The sequence below is a fragment of the Capra hircus genome, chromosome 2, assembly GCF_001704415.2.
Source record: "Capra hircus breed San Clemente chromosome 2, ASM170441v1, whole genome shotgun sequence".
NCBI classification, from domain to species: domain Eukaryota; kingdom Metazoa; phylum Chordata; class Mammalia; order Artiodactyla; family Bovidae; genus Capra; species Capra hircus.
Window position 1 is genome coordinate 51,113,989 of NC_030809.1, and position 14,734 is coordinate 51,128,722.

Below are 14,734 nucleotides of genomic sequence, written 5' to 3' on the forward strand. Positions count from 1 at the left end.
TAAGGATTTCTCTTAAGACATTGTGTGAAGTGCTGGTTGCCAAACTACATAGAAAAAGGTGGTGAAGCTGCACACATTAGAATCAAAATGGTACCCAGGAAAGTCATTTGAGGTATATAAGGTGGTGATACAAGTTTGGCTTCATTCTGCAGCCTGTTAGAGGACCCTTTGCTGGAGTTAGTCATAACCTACTTGCCCTCACTTATCTAAGCAATCATAGAGTGATTAGTTTTGTTATTGTTTTGCTGAATTAGAGTTTTTCTGTTTTTCTGTTTAGAGTTTCCTGTGTAATTATTTAAGAATGAAATGCCATTGATCTGCTTGTTCTAATCAGAGTATTTGAATCTGTTATCTTCTGTCCCTTTCCTCTCCCTCTCTCTTTCCTTCCCTTCTTCCTCCTCTCTTTGTTTCTTTAAAGACCTTAGGGCAGTTGGGCTAAAGAAAGGGATGTTCTTCAATCCTGACCCTTATCTTAAGATGTCCATTCAGCCAGGGAAGAAGAGCAGTTTCCCCACCTGTGCCCACCATGGGCAGGAGAGGAGGTCTACTATCATCAGTAACACCACTAACCCAATTTGGCACCGAGAGGTAAGATGATCGTCAGAGACGTTCTGCTTGACAAGAAGTTGGCCAACTCCATCTCTCTCCACTGGTCTCTGTATCATTCAGCTGCTCATGGGTGTGGGTAAGATGGCTAAGGTGTCTAGAAGTTCTGTTAGAAAAAGAGTACAATAAAAATGAGATATTCCCTTCTAACCAGGGGTGAATCCAGGGTTAAGCAAATGAGGGACTTCCCTCAGATGCATTATTTATAGGGTTCAAAAGACTCAATGATAAAAATTAATATTTCAGTGCAATATTTTTTTAAAGAAATCAAAATCAAGGCAAAAACTAATGATGGACAAAATATCAAAATTTTGTAAGGACAGCATCAGTAACAGTGCCTTGCAGAGCCATATGGGAGCCTGAGGCAGAAGGAAAAGTCAGTAATATTGATCCCATTTTTATTTAAAAATTTTTATATTTTGTTCTAGCACATACTCAATATAAATTAAAGGAATTTCTCTCCCTACAGGCTTTGGCAAATGTTTTTTTTTATTTCTAGATTTTGGTTAATTACACGAGGCAGTTGAGGAGTTGTCATCCTGGGGGAAGGCAGATTGTGCTGATGGTACTTCAGACTTTCTCATAACTACAATATGCTACCAGTCATTGCAGTGTGCCATATTAGTGAAATCAACCCAGGGTTTTCCCCTTGGAAATATTTTTTTGTCACAGACTGAACAGAGACGTTTTTTCTCTTCTAGTGAGCAAAGTGTGAGTTCTACCATTTCTCAGGGAATCAAGACACAGTTCACATACTAGTTTTAATGAGTGTTTCTGAAACTGAAAGTACGAGTCGCTCAGTCATGTCTGACTCTGCGACCCCATGGACAATACAGTCCATGGAATTCTCCAGGTCAGAATACTAGAGTGGGTAGCCTTTCCCTTCTCCAGCAGATTTTCCTGACCCAGGAATCAAACCGGGGTCTCTTGCATTGCAGGTGGATTCTTTACCAACTGAGCTAAGACAAACGTATATTGGCATGGGAGTTGCACAGTTAATTAAATCACTCCCTAAATGTTTAATGACAATAATATGTTCTAACAATGCTAAACAGTATTTCATTGGAGAGAGAGTTTCAAGAGTTCCAAAACCAATTGGAGAAAAGCTGTGGCTGTCTGAGACTTGCCAGCACAGCAAGATGTTTCTCTTGGGCAGTTTTCATGGTTATGTTAGTGGCTAAATATTGTCAGTTTTTTAATTTCTGGTTTGAAATACTGTCTCCAGATAGTGAATAACTCTTAAAGGAATACCACTTAATGTAACACATTAGAAGGTTAGATGATTGCAAGATGATCACTTAGAAGGCAAAGAGTGGAGATAGTAATGATATTAGCAATAACTTTGTTTTTCTAACATTTGATATTCACAGAGTTCTTAGCCATGTTACCAGTGCAGGCTGATAAAGGGGTGTGTAAGGGATGATATTCTCATCTCTCTATTTTTGTGATTAATAAACGAAAGCTTAAAATGTTCATGTAACTAGCTATTCAGGGGCAGAAGTAGTACTTAAATTCTGCTGTCTTATTCTAAGCAAGTGCTTTTTCCATTAAGCAGATTGCTAAACTTCATGGCGCTTTGGGGAAATTAAATTGTTATGACTATATAAACATAGTGACCCCTGAGTGTAAAGCTGGCTGGCACTAGTCAGACGTCATTGTTGTTGCCTAGATACTACCAGGAACAGAGACAAATGGTTCAGGTTAGATTTCTGGCTCCATCATTCACTTTTTCTGAGACACTCATCATAAAAAGAAACACTTTATCTTTGTAATATATGTGAAAGTGTTTGCAAATGAGTAAAGCAGGTTATTTTTCTTTTATATCCTTATTAATATCTGATCCAGTTTTTTCCAATGGCATTCTGAAAACAACAAAGCTTATCTTAACCTCATACTTTTATTTTTCTATCCCAGGAGAAATGTCTCTGTGTGCCTTTTAAATTAAGTAACTCCTATTTGAACATCGTTTTATTTTGCTGTAAACCAGGGAAATCATAATATTCCTTAGGTGCTTCTGTTTTAACCACTAAGTGAAGGACGATGATGTCCAATTTCAAAATACCATGGGATTAGGAATTAAGTTTGCTGTTAATCAGAGTATTGGTTAATTCTAAGCCACCATATAACAGGATATTAAATATTAAGGAGTTAGAATAAATGTGGTGAGCACTAAAATTGTATTGTGCATTATTTAATATTTGATGGCATCTCCTCAAACTATTCAACCCGGAAGAGTTGGATGATTGAAGGTGCTTCCTTTGTCATCTAGATCCAAACTGTTGCTTTTTAATCTTTGTGACTGTTCATGATTCTGAGTGAATAAAAGATTGACAATTGTTGCAGATTTTTCTGGCAATGTAGACTCTCTATGTCATTAGAATTTAAGAGATACTATTTTTTCTTATAGTAATGTATATTAATAAAATGATATACATAATTTTGTATTTCTTTTTTGACTGTGTTATGTTTTGTTTCCAGAAATACTCCTTTTTTGCACTCCTTACTGACGTCTTAGAGATTGAAATTAAAGACAAGTTTGCTAAGAGCCGGCCTATCATTAAGCGTTTCCTGGGGAAGCTCACCATCCCAGTCCAGAGGCTACTGGAGCGGCAAGCCATTGGGTAATCAGGGATCCTGTTGCAAGTAGTTTCCACTGAAGCAACTGAAATGATACTTTGAAGTCCTAGGGCTTTTCTCACTGATAAGAAGTGGTAACATACTTCTTTTAAAAATGAAAGTGCTGGCATATGCCTTAAAATGTGCAGGATAAAAAGGACCTTATTTTCATGTATCTTTTTTGAGTTATCTATCCTTCCCAAGATGTACCTACTATTCGCATTTCAGCGTAAAATGTCACAGTGCTCAATTGATTTTTTAGTATATTGAAGTCTTGCTATAACAGCCTCTCCCTAGAACAGGATGCCAGTATCGGGTTGACACCTCCCAATCCTGATTAACCCTATCCAGAGATTTTTGTTATGCCTAAGATACCAAAACCACCTTATTTTAGGGCCATTTAAAACAGAGCCTAGACTCTGAGATGGTGTGGAGCTCTAAGACATGTGCTTAGAGCTCTAAGACATTCATTTAGGTAACTAGAAATTACTCACTGAGAGAATTTTAAAATGTGGTTTGACATCTGTCTCCTTTCTGTTAGCTTTTTGTAAGCTGTGAATCAAGTAGTTGAGAAATCATAACATGCCTCCATTCTGTATTATAAACGGTGTATATATTTTTACATGGTAAGTACCAGCAAACTCAGTAACACAGCTGCTCTGAGGTAGCACTACGGGGCATCCTTTTCATTTTAGAAGAACATTATGAATGCATGATAACAGTGGTGGTAGTCAGCAGTATCAGCGATAAACAGTAGCTGTAGTTGTGGTAGCAGCAATAATAAACAAAAGTAAACAAAAAAAAAGATGGTATGGCCCTATTCTACGTCAGGAGTTAAGTAAATTACACTCATCTGCTTCTATAATCTTGACAACTCTGCGAGGTGAACAGTGTTGTTATACCCATTTCAGAGATGAGGAATCTGAGGCTAGCAAGCCAGTGGTAGAGCTGGGATTTGAGCAGATCAGTCTGTCCCAGAATCTCGACTTCTCTGCCACATTTTAAGGCTGGCAGTGATGGAATATTCATCCAGCTGAGAGGTTGATCATTCATAGGCACTTTGCAGCTAATTAACTGTCCTCTTAGTATTTTGACAAGTCACGATTTTTTCAGACATTAGTTTCCTTGTTTGAAAAATAGTCTTTAGACCAAATGATCTCAAAGACCCCTTCGACATCTGAAATTAAAGAGATTCTAATGGAATCTAATTCTCTGTCCATTAGAGGCAATGGTTGAGCCAGACCACGTAAAGTAGAAATATTATGCTGAAATTCTAGCAGCCTGGTTTAACTTGATAAAACAGGGAAATTGCAGTCATTTTTAAGGGCAGCAATTATTGCTTCTAGTGGAGGTAATACTCTTTTGTTGTTGTTGTTCAGTTGCTAAGTCATGTCCGGCTCTTTGCCACACCATGGACTGCAGCATGCCAGGCTCCTCTGTCCTCCACTATCTTCTGGAGTTTGCTCAAATTCATGTCCATTGAGTCAGTGATACTGTCTAACTGTCTCATCCTCTGTTGCCTCTTCTACCTTTGCCTTCAGTCTTTCCCAGCATCAGGGTCTTTTCCAATGAGTTGGCTCTTAGCATCAGGTGGCCAAAGTACTGGAGCTTCAGCTTTGGGAAGTTTTAAAAAATTATTTTTAGGATTGACGGAAAATGAAAAATTATAATTGGTGAGAATTAACTATTGGGCCTATCATATAATTTATATAATATCTGTGATTTTTGACAGAAGTGTCCATTTATGTATACCCATAAGAATGATCAAGGAAAAATAAAGCCTTATTAGTGCTTGAATCTCCTGTTAACTTGCTGACTTTCATTCAGTCTTTTAAAGAATGGATACATAATACTGCCTGGCATAGATTCTGTGTGTACTGGAAGGAAGTCCAGTATGAATTTGCGATATGCCAGAATTATGAAATATTTCCACACAAGTTTTATTAAAAGCATTGCCTGATACTTAGGGATTTGCTTTATTAAATAAATATGATACTACATATTAGTGTATCTGCTCTTAGCATCTAAATATATTTTTAATCTGATTATTACTTTCTATCAAGTAATTGATACATCTTGAAAAATAATGAGTTTTCTTTACTTATGTGTTTTGTAGACTGCAACTCTCTGAAGTAATTGAAGTTTCATATGGCAAAATTTTATAGGATGAGCTGAAACTCCTTACTGATTACCTATTTCAAGAGTACTGGTTTGAATGTGACATTTTTTTCAGAGAGTGGCTTGCATTCTGTCCAAAAAGCACATCACTTTCCCATGCTTTGTCATTTGCTCTGATTACACTAGTGAGAAAATGCCTGTCAGGCAGTGGGAGTTCTTTGGCACTTACTCTTTATAATTATCTACCATAATAATGTATAATATAGGGTACACAATTATCTATCACAGGAAAGAGGCAGGATGAGCCAGATGAAACTGAGGAAGAATAAGAACCAGGTGAACCCCCTGGCAGTCGCTCAGCCAGGATGAAACCCCCTGACTTGGAGTTTCTGAATAGGGAGTCTTTCCTATACTTAGAGATGGGAGAGTTGAGTATCTTGTCGGTTTGGGTGAAAAACAGCACTAATACCTATTAAAAAAATCTTTTTTCAAAGTAAAGAGTCTCATTTGTTAAATTTACTCAACAAATATGTGGATGTGTATACATATAGTATCTACTGAATGTTAAGCACTGTTTTGGGTATTGGGAATATGATAATGAGCAAAAGAATGGATCCCATTCTTAGAATCCCTGCTAAACATTTACTTCCTAGCTAAAATCCATCACTTTTTAAAGTCTTCATCATCAACACCAACACTTTACTTTTATTACCCAAAGAGGAGGAGAGGAGAGTCAATTTAATTTTAGCAAAGAAGGGAAAATTTTATTATTCCAAGACTGAATGTCCAAAGAGATGGATGAGGACCACATTGTTGAGAGCAGGTTCAGGTAGTTTGCTGCTGGGTTCATGGGTTAGTGGACAAAGGTGGAGCATCTCTGCATGTCAGGCACTGTCTAAAGGCTGGAAGACAGCAGTCAAGGAAAAAGACATCACTTCTGTTATGCAGGTTATAGTCATTGTAGAATTATTAGAACATTGTAATGTAATAGCATTTAACATACTTGTATCATCTAATAGTTAATGCCAAAACATCACTTTACAGGAAAAAATTTTCTTAAAATACCAGCTTAAGTACACAAAACATTGTGATGTCAATTGTATTGGGATGAGCCATGAGTAAATATCACTAAAATCCATGCTACTTAAAGCAGCCAAGGATTATGGAACATGCTCATAAAATGAGATATGATCTGGGGCCTACAGAGCAGGGGCTTCTATGTCATAAATATGTGTGTTCTAATCATGGTTCTGTCACTTAATTGTTGTCTGGCCTTGGGCAAATTACCTATCCTCCCTGTGCCTCAACTTCCTTTTCTAGAAAACAGGGCCACCACCTGACTCACAGGGAGGATCGAAGGCGATGATGCATGCAAAGCCCTTATTAGGGTGTTAGCACTCAGATAGGGGAAACAAAGCATTTTAAGAGCATCAATCAAATATTTATTACAAAATTTATAGGGAAGAAAAAGTAAAAAGTAAAGGAAACAATCTTATTGTTTTAAGAAATTCTTTGTATTAAGCCAAAGAAATTCATAAGAGCTGAGCTGGGATTTTACGTTAGCATGTGTTCTTTTAAACAGATAACGTCTATTTAAAATTATGCCGAGGAGGTAGAGAACAAGGGAAATTGTCATGTAGATTAGTAATTAATAGGGACCAGAGGCTCTGAACTCTACAGTGGTTCAAGTATTAGGTGGAGGCCTTGTGTTTTCCTCCTAAAGTTGCCATTAGAGGGCAGTGTGAGAACAGAGATGGTGTGATTTGGGCCTATCCCTCTGATTATTTTCCTTAATTAAGAATGCATCAGATTCAGAATGAAAGTTACTTGCAGACAAGGAGATGATGTAATCGTATTTGACTTTGGAAATAAACACGGAGTTGAAAAATATCATCTGTTTCATCCTCAAGGAAGCTGATAGCCTGAGCCTGGAGCTAAGATGGAGCAGAGGCTAGGCAGGTCCGGTTGCGTGGGCCCCTCCAGTCCACCTGCCAGCATGGCAACAAGTCCCCACCAGGTGGTGCAGCCAGCTTCTCCAACCGTCCCATCAGTATCGCTCACAAGTTGCCCAGAGAATCAGTGATAGTCACCCCCACCAAGTGAGGGCCAAAGAGCGAGCCCCTTACTCTACAAATGAGAAAGGGGAGGTGCGGCAGCCTCCTGCCCCTCGCACAGCGGGAGCAGGTACCAGAGCCTGGCCTGTTCTCACACGGCTCTCTCCTAGCTCCCCACTCCTGTTCTTCAGAATGTAGCAGCTCTGTGCCCTCCATGTGATGACCTTTACCTCTGTTTGCCTTTTCTTTTGTCCATGCCACATGGCATATCTTAGTTCCCCAAACAGGGGTCAAACCCCTGCCCTTTACAGTGGAAGCACGGAGTTGTAACCACTGGACTACCAGGGAATTCCCTGTGCCTGTCTTTTTAGAGGGGCTTCCCTGGTAAGAAATTGCCTGCAATGTGGGAGCCCCGGTTCAATCCCTGGGTCTGGAGGACCCCCTGGAGAAAGTATTCTTGCCTCATGCTAAATGCTAAGGACCCTGGCCCTCTATTCATTTACATTTAAGTCAGGAAACACTCACAATTTTAGGCCTTTTCCAGCTTCTTGATGGCTTTTAAAATGTTCTTTTCCTGATCACTATTAGCTGTGAGAGAACAAATCAGTGCCCTTTAAAAAATCATAACAACATTATATTGCATTTTGTATTGTATTGCATTTACTAATAATTTTCCTTGTGACAAGATTCCCTTTTATCCCTGGGTTTATAAGTATTCATTTATACAAATGAATAATATTATGTTGACTCTAACATGCCTTTTCATTTTCTCATGAGTATGAAAGTTTTAAGAGAAATATGTGGGGTTTAGAGGGTGGCCTGTAGGAAGAAGATGAAGCCTGACAGCAGAGTAGTAGGATGAAAGAACCGTTTCTATTCTTGCAGTGACCAGATGCTCAGCTACAACCTTGGCAGAAGGCTCCCAGCTGACCATGTGAGTGGGTACCTCCAGTTCAGAGTGGAGGTCACATCTTCTGTGCATGAAGGTGAGATATCTGTGTAAATACATCACTGTAGGTAGAACTTGTTAAATCTTACTCTGTTGCCAGTTTACATTTGAATCTTACTCTGTTGTCAGTTTACATTTGAATAGAATTGTTTGTGTCCTGTTCTGAACATAAAATAGCTATTGAATGATAGCTAAAGTTTTCCAAGCAGATATGAAAGCCTGTTTATATAAAAAGAAAAATCTCTGTTTTTGGAAACTGGGATGTGGAATTTTCAGCAGTAGTGAACATATAAAACCTCATGTGTCATGCTGACCAGCAATATATATACCTGTTTAGTAGTGAGCAGTGAATCTTAGCAAGTTGGTGATAACTGTGAAACAGTCCCCAGCCTTTCTGACACCAGGGACTGGTCTCATGGAAGACAGTTTTTCCACAGACCAGGGATATGGGAGATGGCTTTGTGATAATTCAAGTGCATTCCATTTATTATGCTGCAACTGACAGAAAGCAGAGCTCAGGCATAATGTGAGTGATGTGGAGAGGCTGTAAATGCAGATGAGGCTTCACTCACTTGCCTGCCGCTCACCTTCTGCCATGCGGACTTTTCCAGTGTGTGCCTCTGGGGCTGGGGACCCTTGCTGTGAAGAGTCCTCGATGGGATGACTAAATTCTTTGAACTGATTGGCGGCAAAGAATTAGGATATTAAAAGTTAATTCATAATAACGCCTTTGTTTTCATCAATGCTGTTTTCTCCTTCAGATGCCTCTCCAGAAGCTGTTGGCACAATACTTGGAGTCAGTTCTGTGAACGGAGACCTAGGAAGCCCTTCTGATGAGGAGGACACGCCAGGGGCCCATCACGACAGCCCAGTTTGTTCCAATGGACCCGTTTCTGAGGAAAGTGCTGATGGGACGCCCAAGCATTCTCTCAGGACTAGTTCTACTCTGGAAATAGACACAGAAGAATTAACTTCTACTTCTTCAAGGACCTCACCTCCCAGAGGACGTCAGGATTCACTCAATGATTATTTAGATGCTATTGAACACAATGGCCATTCTAGGTCAGGTGCAGCTGCTTGCTCGGAGAGGTCCGTGGGAGCCTCTCCGAAGCTAAGGAGTAGTTTTCCCACTGACACAAGACTCAATGCAATGCTTCATATTGACTCAGATGAAGAAGACCATGAGTTCCAGCAAGACCTGGGCTATCCATCCTCCTTGGAGGAGGAAGGAGGCTTGATCATGTTTAGCAGGGCATCAAGAACTGATGATGGGAGCCTGACATCTCAGACAAAGCCAGAGGACAACCCAGTGGAGACTGAGGAAGCCTCCATTAATGAAGCTGCTTCCTTTGAGGATAAGCTGGGAAACCTTCCAGAGCTTGCGGAGACCTCTTTACCCTCAGGCCCGGTCCCACATGAAAGTGAGAATGGCCCAGAGTCTCAACCGAGTGTGGACCAGGGCAGCACTGAATTGTGTGGCTCTCAGGAGGTGGATCAGCCCACAAGTGGGGCCGACACGGGCACTTCTGACACGTCCGGGGGGAGCCGAAGAGCCGTCAGTGAGACAGAGTCCCTCGATCAGGGGTCTGAGCCTTCCCAGGTGTCCTCAGAAACAGAGCCCAGCGACCCTGCCAGGACAGAGAGCGTGAGTGAGGCCAGCACTAGGCCTGAGGGAGAGAGTGACCTGGAAGGGGCCGACAGCTCCTGCAATGAGAGCGTTACCACACAGCTCTCCTCGGTGGAGACACGGTGCTCATCTCTTGAGAGCGCACGGTTCCCTGAAACTCCAGCCTTTTCTTCTCAGGAGGAGGAAGATGGAGCCTGTGCAGCAGAGCCCGCCAGCAGCGGCCCTGCCGAAGGGTCCCAGGATTCCATATGCACTCCTGGTTCCTTACCTGTGGTGCAGGTGCCCAGTGGAGAGGAGGAAGGGCCAGGATCAGAACCGGCCACTGTACCTGACCAGGAGGAGGTGGGGGAGGTCTGGCAGCGGAGGGAGAGCCTGGAGGGAGCTGCTGCTGCTGCTGAGAGCCAGCCCCAAGAAGAGGGAGCTGCTCGGGATACCCCAGGGGCTTGTGAAGGGGCCACTGCCCAGGAGGAGGGCGCGATTGGAGGTAGGATGTAGAAGACAAGGTGGCCTGTGTCTCAGGCATACCTGCTCAGAGGGTTGTCCCTCAGTGTAAATTATGCTGCAGGTCAAATGTTAGCTGAATTCTTCACCTTCGGGTTCAACAGCTTTTTTTTTTTTTTTTTTTGAATGGGTCTTCTACTGCTGAAATAAGAGGGCTGTCAAATAATGAACTTCAAGGCTCTGTATGAATGTGGGCACCTGCTTTCCCTAGGAAAGTGGCCTGTTGGGTGGGGGAGCCTGTGGTCCACACAGCCCTGGAGGCCTAGAGTGCCTAAGGGCAGATACAGGAGCAAACTGCACGTGTGCGTGCTGCGCACCATTGCATTCATGTGCCCAGGGCTCGGCTCTGTCATCTGGGCAGTGTGAAGAAGCGTTTAATAAGGAATTTCTAGGTGTGTAGATACCAAGCCAGACAGGCTGACAGCATCTACCAGTATTATCTGTGAGGTTTTCTGGAACATCTTAAGTCACTCTTTATTGCACGAAGCTTCAAAGCAGAAGGTTCATGTGTGCTTGGCGTCAAAAGTCATTTTTTGCCTTCTGCAGTATAAGAAATGTCTACTAAGTTAGGTGATGTGTTCTGACACGTGGAAAATATGCTGTTTGAGTGTCTGAGGATGCAAGTTTACATGTAAAATTTGCTTTCTGTCTCAGTGAATGTGGATTGGTAGAATGATTCCTTCAAACTGTTTTATTATAGATGCATCAGAAAGTCCGAGGATAATTTCATATGCCTAAATAGCATAGACTCAGAAATAGAAATGATTTTCTTATCCTACAATTTGTTTGCTACTTAAAGTATCCCCTTTTTTCTTCCTCCATATATTTTTTTCTCCATTCATTATCTTGAGATCACTGTGTGACCCTAAAGCATTGGTGCATGACTAGGACCGAGGCCAGCATGGGAAAAGGCAGAGGAGGGGAGGGATGGGAATTGTGGTTGGCCCCAGGATTTATGTAGAGTTTTTTTTTTTTAACAAGGGCTGTTTTGACACTGAAGGGGAAAACAATACCCAGGTAACTGTTTACCTTTAATCCTAGGTTGTCAATCCAACGGCCACCAGCCACTGCGATCGCTGCCTTCAGTTCGCCAGGATGTTAGCCGGTACCAGAGGGTGGATGAGGCTCTCCCACCAAGTGAGGAACTGCTAACTAAAGGGCTTACCTTGACCAAAGGGTGCAAGGGTGATAGGACCCATGGGAATTAAAGGATAGATGCCCAGGACCCCAGAAGAAGGGAGCTGGCAGCTGCCACTCGACTGAGCAGATACAGTCTGGAAAGTGCTTAGCTGTCGACTCCCGACTGGCACTGTTCCACCTGATGAAAGGGCAGCTGGGGAAAGTAAATAAAGGGAAATAAATCCAGATGTTATGGACAACTGGGTATACAATAGAAAAACTTTAAATTTGCCTATTGACAGCATGAATTTTAAATTATTACACAAATATTCAATTATTGTATAATTAATTATTACACAAATATTTCAATTATTACACATATAGAGATTGTAACAAATAGGTAGAATCTTTTAGAAAAGCTTTAGCTCCATGTGTTATACTGTTTTTTATTTATTTGTAACATTTTAAGTCATTAAGTACAGGGTCCTGGTTGTTCTCTTTGGGATATCCAGAGAAGTGTTATTAATTTCAGAAGTTACTATTTTTTTTGGAGTATGATGATTATCTGGGGATTTGAAAGATATTTCATTTCCTTCACTTTCAAGAAACACATAGCACTTAAAGGAGACATGGGTGAGGACTAGGGATGCTAGGAAAGTTATGCAACCTAAATTCAGAGAGCTGAGTGATGCCCATGGCCAGTCATTGGCTGGATATAATTTAAACTCTATTCAAGTTTCTATAATCCCTTAAGGCAATATTATTCTGTGAGAGCAAAGCATTTTGGTAAACAATGATATTAATAATAGTAAATACTGCATTTAAGAACATACTGGAAAATACATCTTTCTGCCTTATTGCTTTTCGTTCTGATTCACGTCTCTGTTCACTCTCTTATATGTGATCATGGCAAGAAGCTGATCCTTTTGGCCCTCTGTGCTTTAAAAATGGTAGGACATAAGAGGGGAGAGATAGTATGCATTTAAAAGGCTAAAATGCTGAGTGGTTAGTTTGGGCGAATTCTGACAAAAGAGCTGAAAGATCCTATATGCAATTTGTAGAAATATTGAATTGATCATTTGGAAATACTGTTGTGCACAAATTCTCCCCTTGTTCATATATGTGGGTAACTGAGGGTGATTATTCATAGGAAACATATTTTAAGCAGTTTTAAAAAATAAGCCAAGAGATTAATTAACCATGTGTTATCTTAAGCAGGTTGGAGGTGGGGGAGGGAAACTTCCTTATTACTTACCCTTGCAGAAAACATTAGGGGCAGAAAAGAAAAATATTCCTGGGTGATATATAGATGTAATTGGAGAAAGTTGAATTAGAAACATCAGCAGAGAATTGTGGGAGAACTTGCTTACATGCATATGTGGATTAATAATAAATAATTGGAGTTTCAGGCACCTGGACATGAGGCATGGCGTTGCATCAGTGTATGGATAAATGGCACCCTCCTGGCCGCCTCTGAGGAGATCGGGTGCATTCAGGGTAGTTTGGCTGTAGACTGCTGGCTACATCTGATTTCTGTTGGACTCATAATTTGGTCTCTAGATTGTATTTAAGAAGGACAGGTACTTTCCTGCTAAAATTACATCCACTCTTCGTGCTGTTTCCATGCATTTGTTTCAACACTGGTGTTTGCATTACACAGATGTAATACTAAAATTTTAGGGTTTAAAGAAGTTAACAGTTGGTTGTTCATTTTAATAACTTAATATATCCAAAATGAGAAAAGCACCTTAGTAGTATATCCAATTTAATGAGAAACTGATGAACAGGAGGAAAATTCTTGAGTTGTTCCTTCTTATGTATTATTATTAACTTGCAAATGTGGGGTTTTGCACTACAGTGAAGCAGTTATAGATTATGTGTGACCATACCTGATTACTGTTCAAACTCTGTCCCCACACTGCTTTGCTCTCTCCTATTCCCAGTCTGTCTCATCTGCTGACAGTTTATTTAGTCACTTGGTTGCCTGTGTTATCTGTCTGTCCTGTCCTGGCCAGTTCTCTGCCTTCCTTTCCTCACTGGGCAGCTCTGCTGCTAGCGGTCTCTGGCCATGCTTCTAACTTAGAGCTATGGCATTCTGCATTCACATATTGTCTCATAGGAGTCTCAACTAAGGGGATCCACTTGGAGTGTGCAGATTGGTCGGTCTCTTAAATGACCTGGCTTAATTATTTTAAGGTTAGGGTTATACTTTTAACATTACTTATAGTACCTGGGGGTTTCCCAGGTGGTGCTAGTGGTAAAGAACTTGTCTGCTAATGTAGGAGATGTAAGAGACACATAGGTTTGATCTCTGGGTTGGGAAGATCCCAGAGGAGGGCATGTCAACCCACTCCAATATTCTTGCCTGGAGAATCCCCACAGACAGAGGAGCCTGGTGGGCTCAGAGGGTCACAGAGAATTGGTCATGACTGAAGCAACTTAGAATGCATGCATGCATTGTAATGCCTAAAACTTATGCAGTGCTTTACAGTTTACAGTGCATCTTGAATGTTTTTGAAAAAAATTCTTAGTAACAATTTTGTGAAGTAGGTCAAGAAAGTCTTATCTGTAACTTATAGATCAATGGGTAAAAATCAACTGACCTGATTCTTTATAGATGGAGAAAGCAAAGCCCAGATAAGTTAAGTAACTTAAGATTTTGCCGGGGTCCAGCCCCGGTGGATCCAGGGTGATTTGAAGGTGGGGGGACGGAGTCGGCGTCTTTGGAAAAATACATATTTAATCACAGATATAGAGAGATTAGAAATGGATAGTGCAGTAGGAAGATTAGTGGAGAAAAGGAGGCTGAATAACTTGGATTACATGGAATAGCATCCATGCTCCAGATGGGAATTCAGCCAGAAAACCGGGAGCAAGAAAGAAGCGACATGGGGGAATCAGTCTTTCCGGAAACTGATCCAATTTCTTTATTTTTGGGTTTGCTTATATACCTTTTGTTACACATAGGGATGAATACAGAGTCACGCGGGGGTCATCAGTCCTGACCTTTATCAAAATCAGGTGCTTCACATAAATGTATAAAAAAAGGTCTTAGGAATATTACATCATCTTCTGGCCATGAGTGAGACCTGCTGACATTTTATGATCCTTTCTTTCTGATAACCAAAAAACTTATTTCTTCCA

The 14,734-nt window shown here is 40.9% G+C and overlaps 1 protein-coding gene across 3 annotated transcripts in view; it reads left to right on the plus strand.

Annotated features, from left to right (window-relative positions):
- HECW2 (HECT, C2 and WW domain containing E3 ubiquitin protein ligase 2) overlaps positions 1-14,734 on the plus strand; it is a 451,986-nt gene that overhangs the window by 316,679 nt on the left and 120,573 nt on the right. For all 3 annotated transcript variants that reach the window (XM_018061392.1, XM_018061400.1, XM_018061404.1), the window contains 5 exons: positions 419-588; positions 3,085-3,227; positions 8,280-8,380; positions 9,105-10,454; positions 11,513-11,608. In XM_018061392.1, coding sequence (XP_017916881.1) covers positions 419-588; positions 3,085-3,227; positions 8,280-8,380; positions 9,105-10,454; positions 11,513-11,608 — 1,860 coding nt within the window. The remainder of the gene's footprint in view (positions 1-418; positions 589-3,084; positions 3,228-8,279; positions 8,381-9,104; positions 10,455-11,512; positions 11,609-14,734) is intronic.